Genomic DNA, 18,259 nt, shown 5'->3' on the forward strand with positions numbered 1-18,259 from the left:
AAATGGGCAGTGAGAGGTATTGGGATATTCAAAAAGAGATAGAGGAATTTCGGGAGGACCACCATCTTGGCGATGACTATGCGACCAGCCAGGGACATAGGGAGTCTGTTCCAGTGGGGTAGTCTAGACTCAAGCCAGTCCACCGCGCTCCCTAAGTTGGCCCTCCAGAGATCATCCAAGTCCCTACTCAGCCAAATACCTAGGTAACAGGTGGGGCCAGAGGCCCATACAAAGGGAAAATCCGGCGTGAAAGGCTGGATGGCATCAGTAAGCGGGAACAACACTGATTTGCTCCAGTTCACCTGTATGCCGGACAATCCACTGAATCGTATTATCTCACGCACAAGGGGGCTGAGATTGAACGCAACATCATCGGCATACATGAAGACCAAGAGAGTGCGGTCTGAAAAGCTGATACCCCTCTGAGTGTGGTGCTGCCGAAGCCTGGCCGCGAGAGGTTTCATCGCAATGGCAAATAGCATAGGAGAGAGCGGGAACCTTGTCGAGTGCCACGTTCAATTAAAATGGGATCTGATACCTGACCGTTGATCCTAAGACAGGCGGAGGGGCGGGTGTAGAGGAGAGATATCTTAAGGATAAAAATGTTACTAAAGCCAAGGCGTGGTAAAAGAAAAAACAGAAAAGGCAACTCCAGTGTATCAAATGCCTAGGTGGCATCGAGTAGTGTAGCCACCGCAGGGAGGCTAGGGTTGATTTGATGGAGTACCGAAAAAATAGTCCGAAGGTTATGCGAGGTGGCGCGGCCAGGGATGAAACTGGACTAATCAGGGAAGGCGATAAGGGGCATAAGAAGGAGAAGACAGGAAGCCAATAACTTAGCGAAAATATTGTTATCAATATTAATTAGAGAGTGGGGGCGGTAGGAATCGCGGCAGTCAGCTGGTTTGTCCGGCTTGAGGAGTAGTGTTCACATCGCCTCGCAGAGGGACTGCGGGAAAAGGCCATTGTCAAAGGAATAGTTATACATGGCGGCCAGATGTGGCACTAGAAGAGAGGCAAAAGTGTTACAGAACGAGGCGAGCAGGCCATCCAGACCTGGGGCTTTGTCACTTGGTTGACTATTTATGGCCGCAAGTCTCGCATCCTTAGAAAAGGGCTCATCTAGGAATTTACGATGGTAGTCCTCGAGTCAAACCAACGCGATAGTTTAGCAACATGCTATAGTTCACATCTGGAAGGCAGCTACATGCTGTGAGCGCCAATTGCCACTGCTATGAAAGACCAAGGAAATCAAATCACATGTGCTGAATCCATTACTGTTTCTTGTGTGCCGAAACTATTATGGACTACTCGCATGTAAAGACGGGGACGTGGAGCTAATGTGAGGATTCCACCTGATATGTAAGAAACCTGACAACCAGGGCCCTGGTTCAGAGCCAAGCAGATGTGTGTAAATGAGAGAATTTAGCAGTGACATTGTGAACACACATAGCAGACATTCCAGTCTGTACTGACATGGGGAACAGGTTCCAGGCGTGCACAAAAGATAAACTTTTCCTGTTGTTTCCACTGCCTACAAGAGTACCGCTAACACACATTTAGGCAGATAAGAACCATGATGTCGACGAGTTACAACACACATCAGAACTGTTAATGCTCTTTCCACAGTGATTTGCCCACTTTTTTACTTGCTGGTATTGGGGTTTGTAACGGTTTGCCACAGCACTGAATCATATTCCTAGTACTGCCAATCACTAGCAAATAAAGGGCTCCAAATTAATGTGGTAATAAAAACATGTTCTATTCGTGCTGTCGAGGGCAGACCTGCTAACTGTTCTGTTCGTGATCATGTGATCACTCGGGCGTCCTGCAAACATATTTGAACAAATGATTAATGTACAGATGGGTGTAGTGCACTCCCTGCTTGTGCTCAGACGTTTAACTCAATTGGTTGGTTGCTTTATTATTGTGACTAGTAACGAACTCTCTTGTACACTCTTGGAGGATATCTGTGCCCCAGCACAGTACATAATCAGCATCATATTTTGTCTGCCTCGTTAAACCATCCCTGATGCTCCAGTAAGATCAACTAATCTTTTCACAAGGATGATTCTTAGGTGGTAAGATTAGGTGTAAATAAGATTTGATGAATACCACTGTAATGTTACCTTCAGTCCAACGGTCAAAAATCACTGCCCATTACACAAGAAAATAATCAGATTTACCTCTGCTGTGTTCAACGGCTGTTTCTACTTTAGGCTTGACCTGCAGGCAAAATTCCTAAAAAAGGAGAAAAACAAAACAGTGCGTGCATTAGAAGCAGAGTCAGTAAAGGGGAATAGGTGAAACAATGCTGGAATTTACCGCGAACCTGCGAAACGGGTTTCTTTCTTACAGGGCAGGGCGCGCGTATGAATTTGACAGCTAAATGAGAGGTTACCCACAGACAAAACACCAAAAGTACAGGGAAAGGTGATTAGCTGGCGGGAAGCCCGAGGCAATGGACAAAGGAGACAAACAAGGAATACATCAAACGCAGTCACAACAGAGAAGCTATTTTTCATCGGGTGTTTTGTAAGACTGCAACTGTTGCATAACCTCTGGCAGAAGGTCAGCCTGCCAGCACCGGCTGCTCTAGAGCTGGAAGGAGTCACAAGGCACGTGATCAAGGCACGTCGGCCCATGCATCTTGTAGGAGTGTACTCGAGTACAGAAATATTGTGGCACACTAATATCTGGGACAAAGCATTGACACGCAACATATGTAAAGGTCAGTGCGCAGAGAGGAGCATAGATGTACTATTCTGAACTGCACATCTATATGCTTTGATGAGATACATCTCGTGGACTTCGGTGAAGAAAATCTATACATTTTTACCTTTCAAAATGTTGTCCCTCAATATTTGCCCAGGATATTTAGTGTACTGAAAACTCACTCAATTTTTAATTAATTATTCAATTATTTTATTATGTTTTGGCTCTCAACAGAGGGCCACATAAAATGTACAGCATTAAGAACAAAACAAATACATTGCAAAACAAAATCTGCCATATAAGATACCTAAGTTAAATACAAAACTGACATACAAAACAGAACTACAGGAAATTGGCAAGTCAAAGCATCTCCATGGACTGTTAATAAATAGCTAAAAAACCTTTAAAAAAATAAAAAATATGGAAGCAGAACATTTCATTAGGAGGACAATAAAGTGCATGAAGAAAGTCATTCAAAGTGACAATGCCAAGACGAAGACAAATAACTTTTAACCATCTAAAGCGCAATTTACGGAGCGCAGGGCAAATCAGTAGAACATGCATACAGTCCTGGATATTCAAATTGCATAGATTGCACAAAGAAGAGGAACCATACCATTTAGATAACAGTAGATTTAAGGGTATTAAGTCGTAACGTAGAAGAAACCAAAATCTACGAATACCATGGGGTAGGTACCTTAAAACATAGGGTTGTGGAAGTTTCATCAGATAGGATTCAAGAAGGAAATCTACATTCCTTTTTTCACAAATTAACTTTTTATCCGATTGAAAACATAGGTCCCACGAGGCTGCTTTTAAAACGAGTTTTAACTGTGAAGGGGAATACAAAAAGAGAATGGTTTCATCTAATTTTAAAAGGGTTACGGCTTTTCTAAAATTACGAACAAGGTGAGAAAACTCATTAAAATTACCCAATAATTCACTTTTAAGGAGAGCTCTCATTGTCCCTACTTCCGCTCTCGCAAGACAGGCCACCCATCTTACTAGAGCACATAATCCCTGCACCCAACTACTCCTAAGACCAAAGTCAAGCCTGCAAGCGCCAAAGAGCAAGCAGTGTTTAGGGAAGAGAGAGATCTTAGAAGTTTCCCCTCAATCTTATGGCAAAAATCCCACTTTTTCACTTCTATTAGTTCGATACCATACAGTATTGTTGCGGGGATTTTAGATCTATACACTTCCAATAAACTCGGAAAGTGCTGTTTCCCCGTTGCATGGTATAGGGAGTTTAAACCTTTGCCATGGGCAAGAGCTTTGCGAGAGCAATGCTCTATATGGAGCTTCTCACTCAGATTAGCCGTGATGATTTTCCCCCCAAAAAATATAGGACTTTACAACCTCCAGTTTTTGACCCCCAATAGACCAACCAAAATCTACAGATCGACACCTCTTCTTGCCAGCTATACACATAACTTTACTTTTGGTAATATTAATCTTCATGCAATGAGCCACAGCGAAGATATGGAGAGCATGTAGCCGATTTGCAAGTCCTTTAGGGGTTAGGTCAAGGATAAGGACATCATCGGCATACATCAGGCAGGATGTAAGGGTCCCCCCCCACCACCGGGGCAATGCCCTCTGTGGCAGACAAAGCGGCGGGTAGGTCAGCCGTGTATAAGGAGAACAAAAGGGGAGCCAATAAGCAGCCTTGTTTGAGGCCATTAACAGATGGAATTGGATCAGATAGCCCCCTTTCACCCCCCAACAGAACCCTACACCAGGTCTCTGTATGGAGAGCCCGCACCAACTCCAACAAATAAGATGGAAGACCAAGCGCAGCCAATTTTCTCCACAGCGTTTCACGATCAACTTTGTCGAACGCCGTGGAGAAATCAATAAAAGCAGCATACACTACCCCTCCTCTCACCTGGACATATTTATCTGTAACCACATAAAGAGCGGTGAGGTTATCTAACGTTCCGTGGTCCCTGCGGAAGCCAGTCTGTTCAAACGGCAGGATATTATTCTCCTCTACCCAAGCGGAGAGGGATTTTAGAAGACATTTCGCAAAAACCTTTCCGATTGAGTCGAGGAGAGCAATCAGACGATAATTACTGGGGCTATCCCTAGTTCCCTTCTTAAAAATGGGGACCAAGATACTCCCCCTCCAAGAGGCAGGTACCGTTTTAGACACAAAACAGGCTTTATACAAGGGATACAGGATTTTACTCCACCTTGCAGGATCCTGTTTCAGGAACGTCATGGGGAGTTCATCTGGGCCCATTGCCCCGGAGACACGCATATTTTTTATGGCCATCTCAATTTCTTTTTCTGCGGGATAATTAATGAGGCCTTCCGGAGTGGGACCAATAACGGTATCATCACCTGGAATATCACCAGAGGCAATATCACCAGAAGTGCAATTCCCTGCATAAAGATCCCGAATATAAGTAATCCATACCTCTTCCGCTATAGGGATAGGGGAGGGGCTTAGTCTAGACCCGCACCCCTTACCGATTATTGCCCAAAATTCTCTGATCCTACCATGAACAACAGATTCCCTTAAATTGATCCAGACATTGTCTTCCTTAACCTTTTTTATTTTTAGCTTAAGTCTACTTCTCTTTCTTTTTAGCCTGGAAATTTCTTTTCCACGTTCCATGCCTCTATCTAGATATTGTTCACGGACTAGATTATTTATTTCCTTATTCAGGATACGCAGTAAACTGGGAACCTCTACCCCTCTTCTGGGTCGGGAAGATTTATTAGCATAAGAGATGATATTACGCAAGAATTCTTCAAAGTATACTATTTCATTCCCACGCCACTCATTTAAAACTAAAAGGGTATCGGATAGAAAATCCTGTACCCCATTAATGGCTGAGGGATTCCAAAAGCACCTTCCCGAAGAAGCGTGGAAGGCAGCATCACTGCCTTTGAGAGACCAAGGTGCAGTGGACAGGGAATTCAAAGAAATAGTTACAAATAATATGCTATGGTCACTCAGAGGAGTAGAGATAATCTTAAGGTCCTGAATAGATGGTAACAGGCCATAGTCTGCGATTGCATAATCCAAGATAGAAGACCCAAAGGGAGACTTGTGGGTGAATTTTGCAGGCACGTCTGACGGAAATCTCCCATTTAATATAAGTCCGTCGACGGCCGCTAATTCTTTTAGCAATATCTTCCCTCTTTTATTTGTCACTAACTTATCAGGGAAAAGAGATTGCGGGACAAAGTACGCCTCTTCTTTAGATTTATTCCTAAAGAGTTCCAGACTGACATTAGAAATTTTGCAATTCAAGTCTCCCACAAGCATAATTTCTGGAGGAGATGGGACATTTTTAATTTGATCTATATATCGAAATACCTGCTTCAGTAATACGTTAAAACGCTCTTCTGGAGGAATATACACATTTAGAATTACAATAGGGGACTTTATGCCATTATTAAACAGGTTTTCAATGGTTATAGCATGGAAAAGTTTACTGGAATCAATGTAATGGGAGAATCTCCATTGCAATTTATTTGATAATAAACAGGCGATTCCCCCCCTAGCATGCCCTTTCTTAGAAGGGGCAGCAGGCACTTCCAAGACGTAATAATCCTTAGGGACATTCAGCGTATTGACACACCAAGTTTCCTGTAAACAAATCACATTAGCTCCTAGAGAAAATAGGAGATCAAATTTCTCTGGGCTACTATGAATCCCTGCCGCGTTCCAGGAAATAATTTTAATGATGAAACAATCTGGGGTTATCTTTAGTTTTTGTAGATAAGGCACTATGCAGCCAGTTCCACCGATCATTATCCTCTATAAGAGGGGAATTCTGCGTTAGCGGAAGTGGCTTCACTTGCAAAACCGAGCGTTTTCCCTTCGAGACCCGAATCTTCAGATCTCTAAGGGGAGAGGCTACCCCCTTATTCTCATCCCTTCCAAATACCTCCCCAAAGGAGGGGTTTATATTGCCAAGGTTGAAGATCGGGAGAATATCAATACCTGTGCGTTGGAAATTCTCAGCTTGCTGCAGTATCAAGTTTACAATAATAGGAGAATAAAATGTAACCCTTATACTAGATACCTTGACTTCACCAAACAGGGTAACTAACTCAATATCCCTAGTTTGAATATGATGGAGACTTTCACTCTCACTAAAACGCTTAAGTAGCCAGGCTCTGTTTAAGGGAAGGTCAACATCAAATAGAGGTAAAAAGTCTAACACAAGAGTGTCCACTGGTGCTTTTAATGTTGTTTGGGGGCAATCCAATAGGTGGCAGTCTCCAGTCTCTACGGCTGCGGTGAAAGGAGGAGCCAAGGGGTTAAGGGACCCAGATGGATAATGAATAGGGACTCCAGTCGCAGGCGGTAGAGAAAGACTTTGACAATGACCCCCTATTTGTGACCTGACTTCCAGAGACGTTGAGGGACACAGTTCACTTTCGACCTTTAAAGATGTAGAAATAAATGAATTCAATTCAGCATCCGCCTTTGCGGATGAAGAAGAGGGATCCAAGTCAACTTCTTCATTCTCCACTGCAGCCGAAGAATTTTGAAAAATTATCCGACGCTGCCTTTTCTTCCTGTATTTTCGAATTGATTTCCTTTTATTCCCTCACTCTGTGTACATTGCAAGCAGGTCTGGCGCAAAGGAGCTATAGCTGCCTGTAATCAATGTCTAAAACGAAATAAATGTTTTCTTTTCAAATCAAACTGCACTCGTCATCATCAATCTGTTTATTTTATAATATAAAGTTCCAGTAACATATACAGTATTAAACATACATAAATAGACCAACACAATTAAAAAAACAAATTACCATAATAAAGTACATGGATTTCAAATTAGTCCATCACTTCAAATCCAATGCAATACCTACTCGATTTTTATTACAGAATATAAACAATTAAAGAAAGGAGACCGTTCTTCTTGATACCAGATGCATTCAAGGTTGCTATCTGGTTCCGAATTGTGTCGCAGGGGGAATCTGAATTTTCAGATCATAATGCCCTCACACACCTGTTAGGGTGTCATGCTTCATCATAGGGCCCTCCTGGTCATATCGGCGCTGCAATGTCTGACGGGACTGGTGGCTTCTTTGGCGGAGTTCTTCAGATCTGAGGGCGCCGCATATGGTGAGTGCATGTGGGCTAAATAATGGTGAGTTGTGCGTGCAAAGTGACTTGAAATAGGCACTGGCCCCAGAACAATTTTATTCAAGATGGGGACAGGACTGGGTAAAAACAGTGACGCTACCAGAAGGTCCTAAGGTACCAGGGTAGCTTTATATGTGCTTGGTCAACATGTTTCATGCCATGGATGCCCCTATCTCGGGCGGCACTTCATCAGGACCTAGAAAAACAGAAGTGAACAAGGGCCCCCTGAAGGGACCGGTGGACTCCCCTTAGGTTGAGGATGTCCAAATGAAGTATAGCTGGTCCCAAGTTGGGAACCAGAGAAAAGTCTCCACCTAGAATGAGGGAAAGGAGACAAAAATAGAGAGAAGAAACCGAGACATGAAAATTCCAAAATGTAACAATGCCCACGTAATTCAGTGTCATAAATGGCAAACTAGTATAACAACAAGTATTGGAACAGGTACAAGTTTCTACAGAGCACCCTAGATGGGAACGATACCAGCCCAGGAGTGCTGGTGATTATTTAAATCTATACTGTGGACACATAAAAACAAATAAAATTAAAACAAGGCGCAAATGAAAGTCAGGTGTTGGGAGGCCAACAGGACAAGTCAAACCCTTAACAAAGGGGAAGACGCTGAGCTCTGCTTACCTCACGGGGGAGGGGGGAATACATTACTTCATAGATGGAGGCGGGGGAGAGACCCGACCATTGGAGGGACCACCTTGGGATAAACATAAAAGTCGTAGTGCAAAAGACATGTAGGCCATGTAACAGTATACACTGTGTAGTAATCATATAGTCTAAACACTTCAAATACTTAGCGAGTCTAAGCCCTTCCATTGCAAATGGAGGCAATCCAATGCTGGTTTCTCATAGTAATATAAAGGGTCAGGTAGCCTAAAGGAACTCCCTGTGACTCGAGTAGCACCCCCGGACGCTTGTGGGGATCGTGACTGGCCAGGCTGGACCTTGCTAGGCAGTAACATAGCATGAGGCAGGACTTGGTAAACACACTTCAGTTTCCCCGCTGTTCATGTGCTATTACGGTAAATTAAATGATCCCTTGTGCCCGGACCAAGGACGCGCATACTTTGAAATCGGGGTAAGTGTTAAGCCTGAATTGTGAATGGCGCTCGGGTGGGGTGCCATCAGGATATGTAAGACCGGACTGTGAGGAAGGGGTTGTCGGAGAGAGGCCCCGTAGTGGTGCATAATTCTAAGTCTGGTGCTATTACGGAAAATTAAATGATCCCTTGTGCCCGGACCAAGGACGCACCTAATAAGAATACAGGAAAAGTGTTAAGCTTGAATTACGAGTGGGGCGAGGGGTGGGGTGCCATCAGGATATATAGGAGACCTGACTCTAAGGAAACGGCTGCCGAAGGGCAAAGGGATGCTCTGTGGTGATGCATAATGTTGAGTCTAGTATTTGTCTACGCAGAGATGGTCAATTAGCGCGGGTGGGGTTCCAACAGGATATATAGAAGACCTGACTGTAAGGAAGGATCTGCCGGAGGGCAAAGGGAGGCCCAATGGTGGTGCATATTGTTGAGTCTAGTATCTGTCTACGCGTAGATGGGCAATTAGGGTGGAGGAACGGAAGCGTGCTAGCTCTTACCTGGGTGTAGGGACAGGCGACACTGGCTCACCTGCATGTCTCCCCGGCATCTCCATATTACCGGAGTGGACGTCCGGCCAGCAAATTTAAAGGCGGAGCCATGTGATGCATGGATGGGCGGTTCTTGAGTGTTGGAGGTGAACATCACAGCCATCTTGTAGCGGTGAATGATGACGGGATTCCTCTCACCAGGGCGAAGCCTGGAACTTATCACAGTTTGGCACGCCGAGGAATACTCCAAGGGCAGAGTTTTAGGAAAGGTAGGGGTAGATATGGGACAAAAGGAACGGGAGTTGAGGTAGTGTACCAGACAAAATGTTCTAATATTGTGCATCATTTGGTGGCCATATTGGAAAGGTGTGTGACTCGAGGAAAGTCAGTACAGTAAGTGGTCCAGTCTAATACAGGTAAAGATGGAGATGTCACATCCAAGGTATGTAGTGATACTACACGAACCACGCATCGATCTGGCTCTTATATTTTTGGATTAGGGCAGTCATACGTGGGTAAGGACGAGACCTCATTTATATTACACATAGGTGCAATGTCAGTTCTAATTACATGCTGTTGATAGGTCATTGGGTCAATCAAACCCAGGTGTTATAGTCTGTTCTGAAGTGGTATATCAGGCTGTGAGAGACCCCTTGCTCAGAGATATCATGGATCTAGTGATCTTGAGTCATACGACAAGGCCTACTATATGTGACTTTGGAGTACTGAAGGGATCTATAGTTCAGTCCAAGGTATTGCATCATTCAGTCCTTTCGTCGGAGTTGAGACACGAAAGATCCAGCGTTGCTCAGTTTCGAACAGTTTCTGAGTCGACCACATGGCATTGCTTTCGATCCCGGTCCAGTGTAACTCTCCTAGTCCATGTGTGTGAGAACGGTAGTGTGCGCTCAGTTTTGTGATGTTTCTGTTGCATCTTATCTTGCTGCGGTGCTCCATAATTCTTGTCTTCACAGGATGTATCATCATACCTACATACCTCAATGGGCACAGACATTCGATGAGGTAGACGCAGTTCTTGGTGTTGCAGTTCGTTTGGGTGCGTTGAGTCCACACTTTGCCCTCTTCCTAGTTCAGTTCCTTTGTATGCTTAGACAAGTTACTGACCCCAAAGAGGCCACATGGGAAGTGACCTTGCACTGGTGTTGTGTTCCATAAAGTGCCTTGTTGGTTGTTTTTAGAAGGTTTAGGATGGATATGAAGCAGCATATCCTGTAAGTTGCTGGTGTTTTTCATCGCAAATCGGGGCGTAGGGATACAGAGGTTCCCCAAAGTGACAATCTTCCAATTCTTACGGATTCTTTTTTGGATTCTATTAGAGTCCGGTGTATATGTGGTGTTAGACCTGGCACCATTGGTGTGGGTCTCCCTTCAATTTTTCGCTGTTGTCTCCACAGCTTTTTGCTGGTATTAGATGCTCTGGGCTCTGTGCCACTGCCATTCAGTGCCACAGCGCAAATGCTCCCTGTGCAAATGTGACTGTGAATTGGTATATCCCTGATTGGCTTATTTGATTTACCTGTTAGTCCATAGTAGTGTGGCCTGTGTGTGGCCCAGGGCTGGTAACCCAAATGCTGCTGGTGGGTCTGCAGCGCTGGTTTGCGCCAGCCAAAGAAGCAGCTTGTAAAGTGTACCTCAGACCTGCCACTGCAGTGTCTGTGTGCAGTCCAGAACAGCCATCTTGGCTGTGAAGTGCCCACACTTCCCAGGCCCTGAACCTTCCCTTAGCATCATGTCAGTCACCCCTATGGTAGCTGCATTGTGTGTGTAAGGCAGGACATGGCTTGATATGTGTAGCATGTCCTGGTAGTGAATCACCCTCCATTTTGTTTTTCACTGCTGCAAGGCTACCTGTTCTCCATAGGCTAGAATGGGCAGACTAGCTATTGCATCTTATAGTCCTATCTGACTCCGGGAACATGGTAGAAATTCGAGTTTAGTATGCCTGAACTCAGAATGATAAAATACATCTTTTAGTGAAGTTGGTTTTAACATTCTGTGTTTCAAAATACCACTTATAGAAAGTAGGTATTTTCTTGCCTAAGCCTTCCAGTGTGCCCTGCTGTTATGTGTATTGACTGTCTGGGTTTAGAGGGTCAAGGCAGGCTGAGTCAGACCTGGGTTGAATAGAGAGATCTGCATTGAGTACTGGGAGGAGTAGCTCCTTGACCTGAATAGGGCTGTGCCTGGCAAGGTGAATGCTGGCTCCACCTCCTACTGTGCGTCTGATGGCAGACCCCCTCTTTCTGAAAGGAAGGATGCAGCCTGGTAAACAAAGTGCTCCGGGCCTGAGCAGAACTGGTTCTGGCTGGGTTCAGTGACTAGAGACTTTCGAGAACAAAGACTTTTGGGGTATAAATATCTGTGCCCAAACCCCTGATTTTTGTATTGCTCCTGGATGTCAAGAAGAACCTCTGTCCGTGTTACTGAAAGAATCTGCAGGAGGGGACTGTCCTTGTGCTTGTGTGCTATTTCTTGACTGGCCTGCAGTAGTTCCCCTTGGATTTGGAAGAAGAGGGAAAAGGACTTTTGAGAGACTTTTATTTTGCTAGGCAATCACCCAAGGGCTAGAAGAGAGCTAGCCCCCTGCTGGAGTCACAGGCACATCTGACTCCCCCACCTGTCTCCTGATTGCTCCCAGCGAGGATTTCTATCTGCAGGTGAGGCCCCTGTGAGTTCCAGGGCCTCTAGCTGTACTACAAAGAGAGTGCAGAAATCGTCGCTAATGCCGTTTGCGAGCCGCTGCAGCTGAAGAGCGTAAGATAAATCATCGTGCTGCTGCCGCCGAGCGCTCACAAACCCAAGATCATCGCATCGCAGGCTTGCGGGCCACAAAGTGCTCGCTAACCCCAAGAGAACATCGCACGTTTGCGGGCTTTTTCGAAGGCTCGCTAACCCCAGATCATCTCATCGAGATCATCGCATCACGACATCGCAGAGCGGGCGCCGTGCGTCCGCCATTTTGCTCGCATCGCACCCGGATCGCTGCTCCCTCGCGGGACGCCATTTTCTTTCATCGCAACAAGATCGCACAAGCATCAGGACCAGCTCATCATCCTCCCTTGCGGCAAGGATTCAACACATCGCTGGCCTAGCATGAAGAAGTCTGTCGCTTTGTCCCGCTCGCACCCGCGCCAAGGATTCAACGCATCGCCGGCCTAGCGTGGGGAAAATCATCGCTACAGCTCGTTTGCGACATTTTGCTTGTTTTGCTACGAAATCCAGGTACTTTGTAAGTAAAAGGGTCGCAGAAACGCCTGCTTTGAACTGAACCCCTTTTTGAACACTTTGAACTCTTTTTGCAGCTTTTCAAGAGTACCCCCCTTTTTCAGTATTGTGGATTTTTACCGTTATTGGTCTTGTGTTAAGTCAATATATAAAAATACTTATTTTTTATAACTACTTGTGTGGTGTCCCTTTGTAGTGTCCTTCACTGTGTTACTGTGTATGAACATAAATGCTTTACACACTGCTTCTGAGATAAGCCTAGCTGCTCGTGCTACGTTGCCACAGGGTTGAGCAGGGGTTATCAAAGGGTGTAGCCCCCTTACTCTGACATAGGAAGAAGGGTCTCTACTTGGACTGTGGCCAGCCACTGCCAACTAGAGACCCCCATTTCTAACATGTGGTTACACAAGTTATAATGTCTTCTGCTGTCTTGGGTTTGGGTTCCAGAAGCGCATCTCTGTTGTTATTGAGCGCTCTTTTACACAACTTTTTAACAATTGTTGTTGGATAGTCGCGGGCTCCTAGGTTTTTACTCAGTGCGACCACTTCCCTTTTGTAGTCTGAGGTGGTTGCAGTTCTTGAGGAGGCACAGGAACTGCCCAAATGGGAGGTTGTCCCGTAAGGTTTTAGGGTGATGACTCCCATTGAGTAATAGGTTGTTGCAATCCGTTGGTTTTTTGAAAGTGTGAGTAGACAGTGACCCATTCCGTAGGGTGATGGTCAGGTCAAGAAAGTGGATCTCAATCGGTGACAGATCTGGTGAACTTAAGGTAAGGTTCCAGTGTGTTATCCCACATGAAGAAAGCGTAATGTGTTGGCACCTCCTTTTCAGAAGATGATAATGTCATCTATATAGCGCTTCCGCAGCAGGATGTTATCATCATAGGGGTTGTTAGTAGTGATATGGAGCCATTCAAATTGAGCCACATAGAGGCAGGCCAGACTGGGTGCAAACGTGCTTCCCATGGACGTCCCCTGGGTTTGATGATACAGTTGGTCCTGGAATTGAAAGAAGTTCTCACACATTGCTAACATGGCACAGTCCATGATGTAGGCCACCGGCGTTTGTGACGTCCAATCTGCTGCTTGAAGGGGCGCTTCTACCACCCTGAGAGTCTCCATCTGGGAAATGTTCGTGTAGAGCACCTCTAGACGTCTAAGGTCACCAGGAGGTTGATCTCGTCGCTTCTTGTAATGTTGGTAATGAGGTTGAGGACATCTCTGGTGTCCTGTAGGTAGGATGGCATCTTCTTGACCAGCGGTTGCAAAAAATGATCACAGAATTTGCTCATGGGTTCTAGCAATGAGCCGATCCCTGAGACTATCCGGCGCCCTGGGGGTGGTAGGACCTCTTTGTGGATTTTGGGGAGGACATAGAAGAAGTGGGTTTGTGATTCCGTATTGACTAGGAAGTACGCATGTTCGGGATGTGAAAAGTCAGATGGTGTGTGTTGGGCAATAAGGAAGCAAGCAAGGTCCCTCGGCAAAGATGGCGTACATACTCAGGGCCTCAGCTTTACAGATGATATGGTATCAGAGATTCTTCGAGCACCTTCTCTATTACAACAAGAGGGCCATACCCCATCCAGTAGCAACATGGATGTTTGGAACTCCATAGCTATTGAGAAAATGTTACAGACCAAGATAGCTCTTCACGGCGCGATGATGACTGAATATTTGAGGGCCAATATAGCACCCAAATGGAATCTTGGTCACTAACGCACCCTGCATCTTCTTGGAAGACATCGGCTTTGGAAAGAATAGTACCTGGTGGCTTGGAAGTGCACCAGGGACTGGCTCATCCTAATTATTAATACAGCAAAACGACTCGCTGGCAAACTGCTAATTGAGATCACAGTAGCGGAGAACAATCTGAAGGCCACGATCAACATCACTGCATTCAAAAGCAGACTGGCAGAAATAAATGCAGAAATGGATGAACACAAGGATCACCTAATGCAACAAAAGATATCCAAACTTCAGAAAGACATCAAAAAGTTCGACAAAGAGAAAGTCTACCCATATGTAAGAGAGTACTACCAAGCCCCGAAGGGGGATGACTCCGCAGATGGAGGATCATCTGATAACCGTCAATGCCTCAACTCCTACAGCTGTACATCGAGCAACGAGAGCCGCTCCCGCTTTAGGAACAATAGAGGAGCTCCACCACCACCTATATATGGATACCCAATGGGTACCTTTTTTGGACAACAACCACCATGGAACCCAGCTTACCATGTCCCCCCACCGATGTACCATTACAACCAGAACCAGCAGCCTTTTTTAGGCCAAGGCTGGGGCAGGGGCAGATGGTGAGGCGCCCCCCAAAAGCAGGTCCAATGGCAAAACCAACCGTCAACCCAACAACAGGAACGCATGGAACTGAGGAGCAAGAAGAACAACCGGATCTAGTGGTGAACCTCTCAGCAAAAAACCTTCACCCCTTTGGAAAGGAAAGTCCTCAACAAGGGCTTGGGCTTCATCTCCACACCACACGAGGATCGCTTCCGCCTGCACAAAGAACTTCACAGGTTCTTTAGAAAGATACATTTGAGAGCATACTTTCAAGACAAAGAACACCAAGAGGTGACTGACACAGGTCTACGAATCCCATAATAATTCACACCACAGGAAAGGATGACACCCCATGAAATCCTCACATTTGAGCAAGCGGTGATGAAGGAGGGTCATACAGACAAACAACACTACAACAACCTCTCTTCAGCAGAAAGAGGAGCGATAAAACACCTCACCGACGACAACTCAATCACTATCAAACCTGCCGACAAGGGAGGAGCGATAGTACTACTGAACACTATTGACTACGATCAAGAATGCCTCAGACAACTTTCACAGGAGTGGCACTACAAGAGGATTAACTAAGACCCTGCCGACATGCTTCTGACAAGGATAAAATCAATAGTAACATCGGCAGAAGCACAGGCATGGATCTCAAGAAATGAAGCTGACTTCCTAGTCAATATAGAACCACAAACCTCCAACTTCTACGTACTCCCCAAAATCCACAAAGAGGTCCTACCAACCCCAGGGCGCCTGATAGTCTTGGGGATCGGCTAATTGCTAGGACCCCTGAGCAAATTCTGTGATCATTTTTTGCAACCGCTGGTCAAGAAGATACCATCCTACCTACAGGACACCAGAGATGTCCTCAACCTCATAACCAACATTACACGGAGCGACAAGGTCAACCTCCTGGTGACCTTAGAAGTCAAGGCGCTCTGCACTAACATTCCCCAGATGGAGACTCTCAGGGTGGTAGAAGCACTCCTTCTAGCGGAAGATTGGACGTCACAAACGCTGGTGGCCTTCATCATAGACTGTGCCACGTTAGCAATGTGTGAGAATTTCTTTCAATTCCAGGACCAACTGCATTATCAAATCCAGGGGACGTCCATGGGAAGCACGTTTGCGCCCAGTCTGGCCAGCCTCTATGTGGCGGAATTTGAACTGCTCCATATCACTACTAACAACCCCTATGATGATAACATCCTGCTGTGGAAGCGCTATATAGATGATATTCTTATCTTCTAGAAAGGAGATGCCAACACATGCGACTCTTTCTTCACATGGGTTAACACACTGGACCCTTACCTTAAGTTCACCAGGTCTATGTCAGCCACTGAGATCCACTTTCTTGACCTCACCATCACCCTACGGAATGGGTCACTGTCCACTCACACTTTTAAAAAAAAAAACAGATTGAGACAACCTATTACTCTATGGGAGCCATCACCCTAAGGCCTTACGGGACAACCTCCCATTTGGACAGTTCCTGCGCCTCCGCAGGAACTGCAACACTACCTCAGACTACAAAGGGGAAGCTGTGGCACTGAGTAAAAACCTAGGAGCCCGTGACTATCCGACAACATTTTTTAAAAGTCGTATAAAAGTGCGCTCAATAACAACAGAGAAGCGCTACTGGAACCCAAACCCAAGACAGCAGAAGACATAACTTGTGTAACCACATATACACCGGACTCCAATAGAATCCATAAAAGAATCCGTAAGAATTGGAAGATAGTCACCTCGGGAACCTCTGTATCCCTATGCCCCGATTTGCGATGAAACGCACCTGCAACTTACGGGATATGCTGGTTCACACCCGTCCTAAACCTTCTAAAAACAACAAACAAGGAACTTTATGGAACACAACACCAGTACAAGGTCACAACCCATGTGGCCTCTGTGGGGTCTAACTTGACAAAACGTAAAAAGGAACTGAACTTGGAAGAGGGTAAAGTGTGGACTCAAGGCACCCACACGAACTGCAACACCAAGAACTGCGTCTACCTCATCAAATGTCCGTGCCCATTGAGGTATGTAGGCATGACGACACGTCCTGTGAAGACAAGAATTATGAATCATCGTAGCAACATAAGATGCGGCAGAAACCACATGGACTAGGAAAGTTAAACTGGAAAGTGATCAAAAGCAATGCCATGTGGTCGACTCAGAAACTGTTAGAAACGTTGCAATGCTGGATCTTTTGTCTCTCAACTCAGATGAAAGGACTGAATGATGCAATACCTTGGACTGAACTATAGATCTGTTCAGTACTCCAAAGTCACACATAGTAGGCCTTTTCGTATGACTCAAGATCACTAGATCCAGGATATATCTGAGCAAGGGGTCTCTCACAGCCTGATATACCACTAGAGAAAAGACTATAACACCCGGGTTTGATTGGCCCAATGACCTATCAACAGTATGTAATTAGAACTGACATTGCTCCTATGTGTAATATAAATGAGGTCTCATCCTTACCCACGTAGGACTGCCCTAATCCAGTAATATAAGAGCCAGATCCATGCATGGTTCGTGTAGTATCACTACATATCTTGGATGTGACATCTCCATCTTTACCTGTATTAGACTGGCCCACTTACTGTAATGACTTTCCTTGAGTCCAACACCTTTCCAATATGGCCGCCAAATGATTCACAATATTATAACATTGAGTCAGGTTCACTACCTCAACTCCAGTTCTCTTTGTCCCAAATCTACCTCGCCCCTACCTTTCCCAAAACTCTGCCCTTGGAGTATTCCTTGGTGTGCCAAACTGTGAAAAGTTCTGGGCTTCGACCTGGTGAGATGAATCCCGTCATCATTTACCGCTACAAGATGGCCGCGATGTTTACCTCCAACACACAAGAAACTCCCATCCAAGCATCATGTTGTGACGCCTTAAAACTTGCTGGCCGAACATCCACTCTGGTAATATGCAGATGCCGGGGAGTCGTGCAGGTGAGCCAGTGTCGCCCGATCCTACAGGCAGGTAAGAGCTAGCACGCTTCTGCATCTCCGCGCTAATTGACCATCTCTGCGTAGACAGATACTAGACTCAACATTATGCATCACCACAGAGCATCCCTTTGCCCTTCGGCAGCCGTTTCCTTAGAGTCAGGTCTCCTATATATCCTGATGGCACCCCACCCCTCGCCCCACTCATAATTCAAGCTTATCACTTTTCCCGTATCCTCATTAGGCGTGTCCTAGGTCCGGGCACAAGGGATTATAAAATTTTCCGTAATAGCACCAGACTTAGCATTATGCACCACTACAGGGC

At 45.5% G+C, this 18,259-nt stretch overlaps 1 protein-coding gene across 2 annotated transcripts in view; it reads right to left on the reverse strand.

Annotated features, from left to right (window-relative positions):
* The window catches only part of APOO (apolipoprotein O), a 670,501-nt gene that overhangs the window by 514,920 nt on the left and 137,322 nt on the right, over positions 1-18,259 (reverse strand). For both annotated transcript variants that reach the window (XM_078657783.1, XM_078657784.1), the window contains exon 4: positions 2,187-2,241. In XM_078657783.1, the coding sequence (XP_078513909.1) occupies positions 2,187-2,241 (55 nt within the window). The remainder of the gene's footprint in view (positions 1-2,186; positions 2,242-18,259) is intronic.

This window comes from Lissotriton helveticus, chromosome 8, assembly GCF_964261635.1.
Source record: "Lissotriton helveticus chromosome 8, aLisHel1.1, whole genome shotgun sequence".
Lineage (NCBI taxonomy): Eukaryota > Metazoa > Chordata > Amphibia > Caudata > Salamandridae > Lissotriton > Lissotriton helveticus.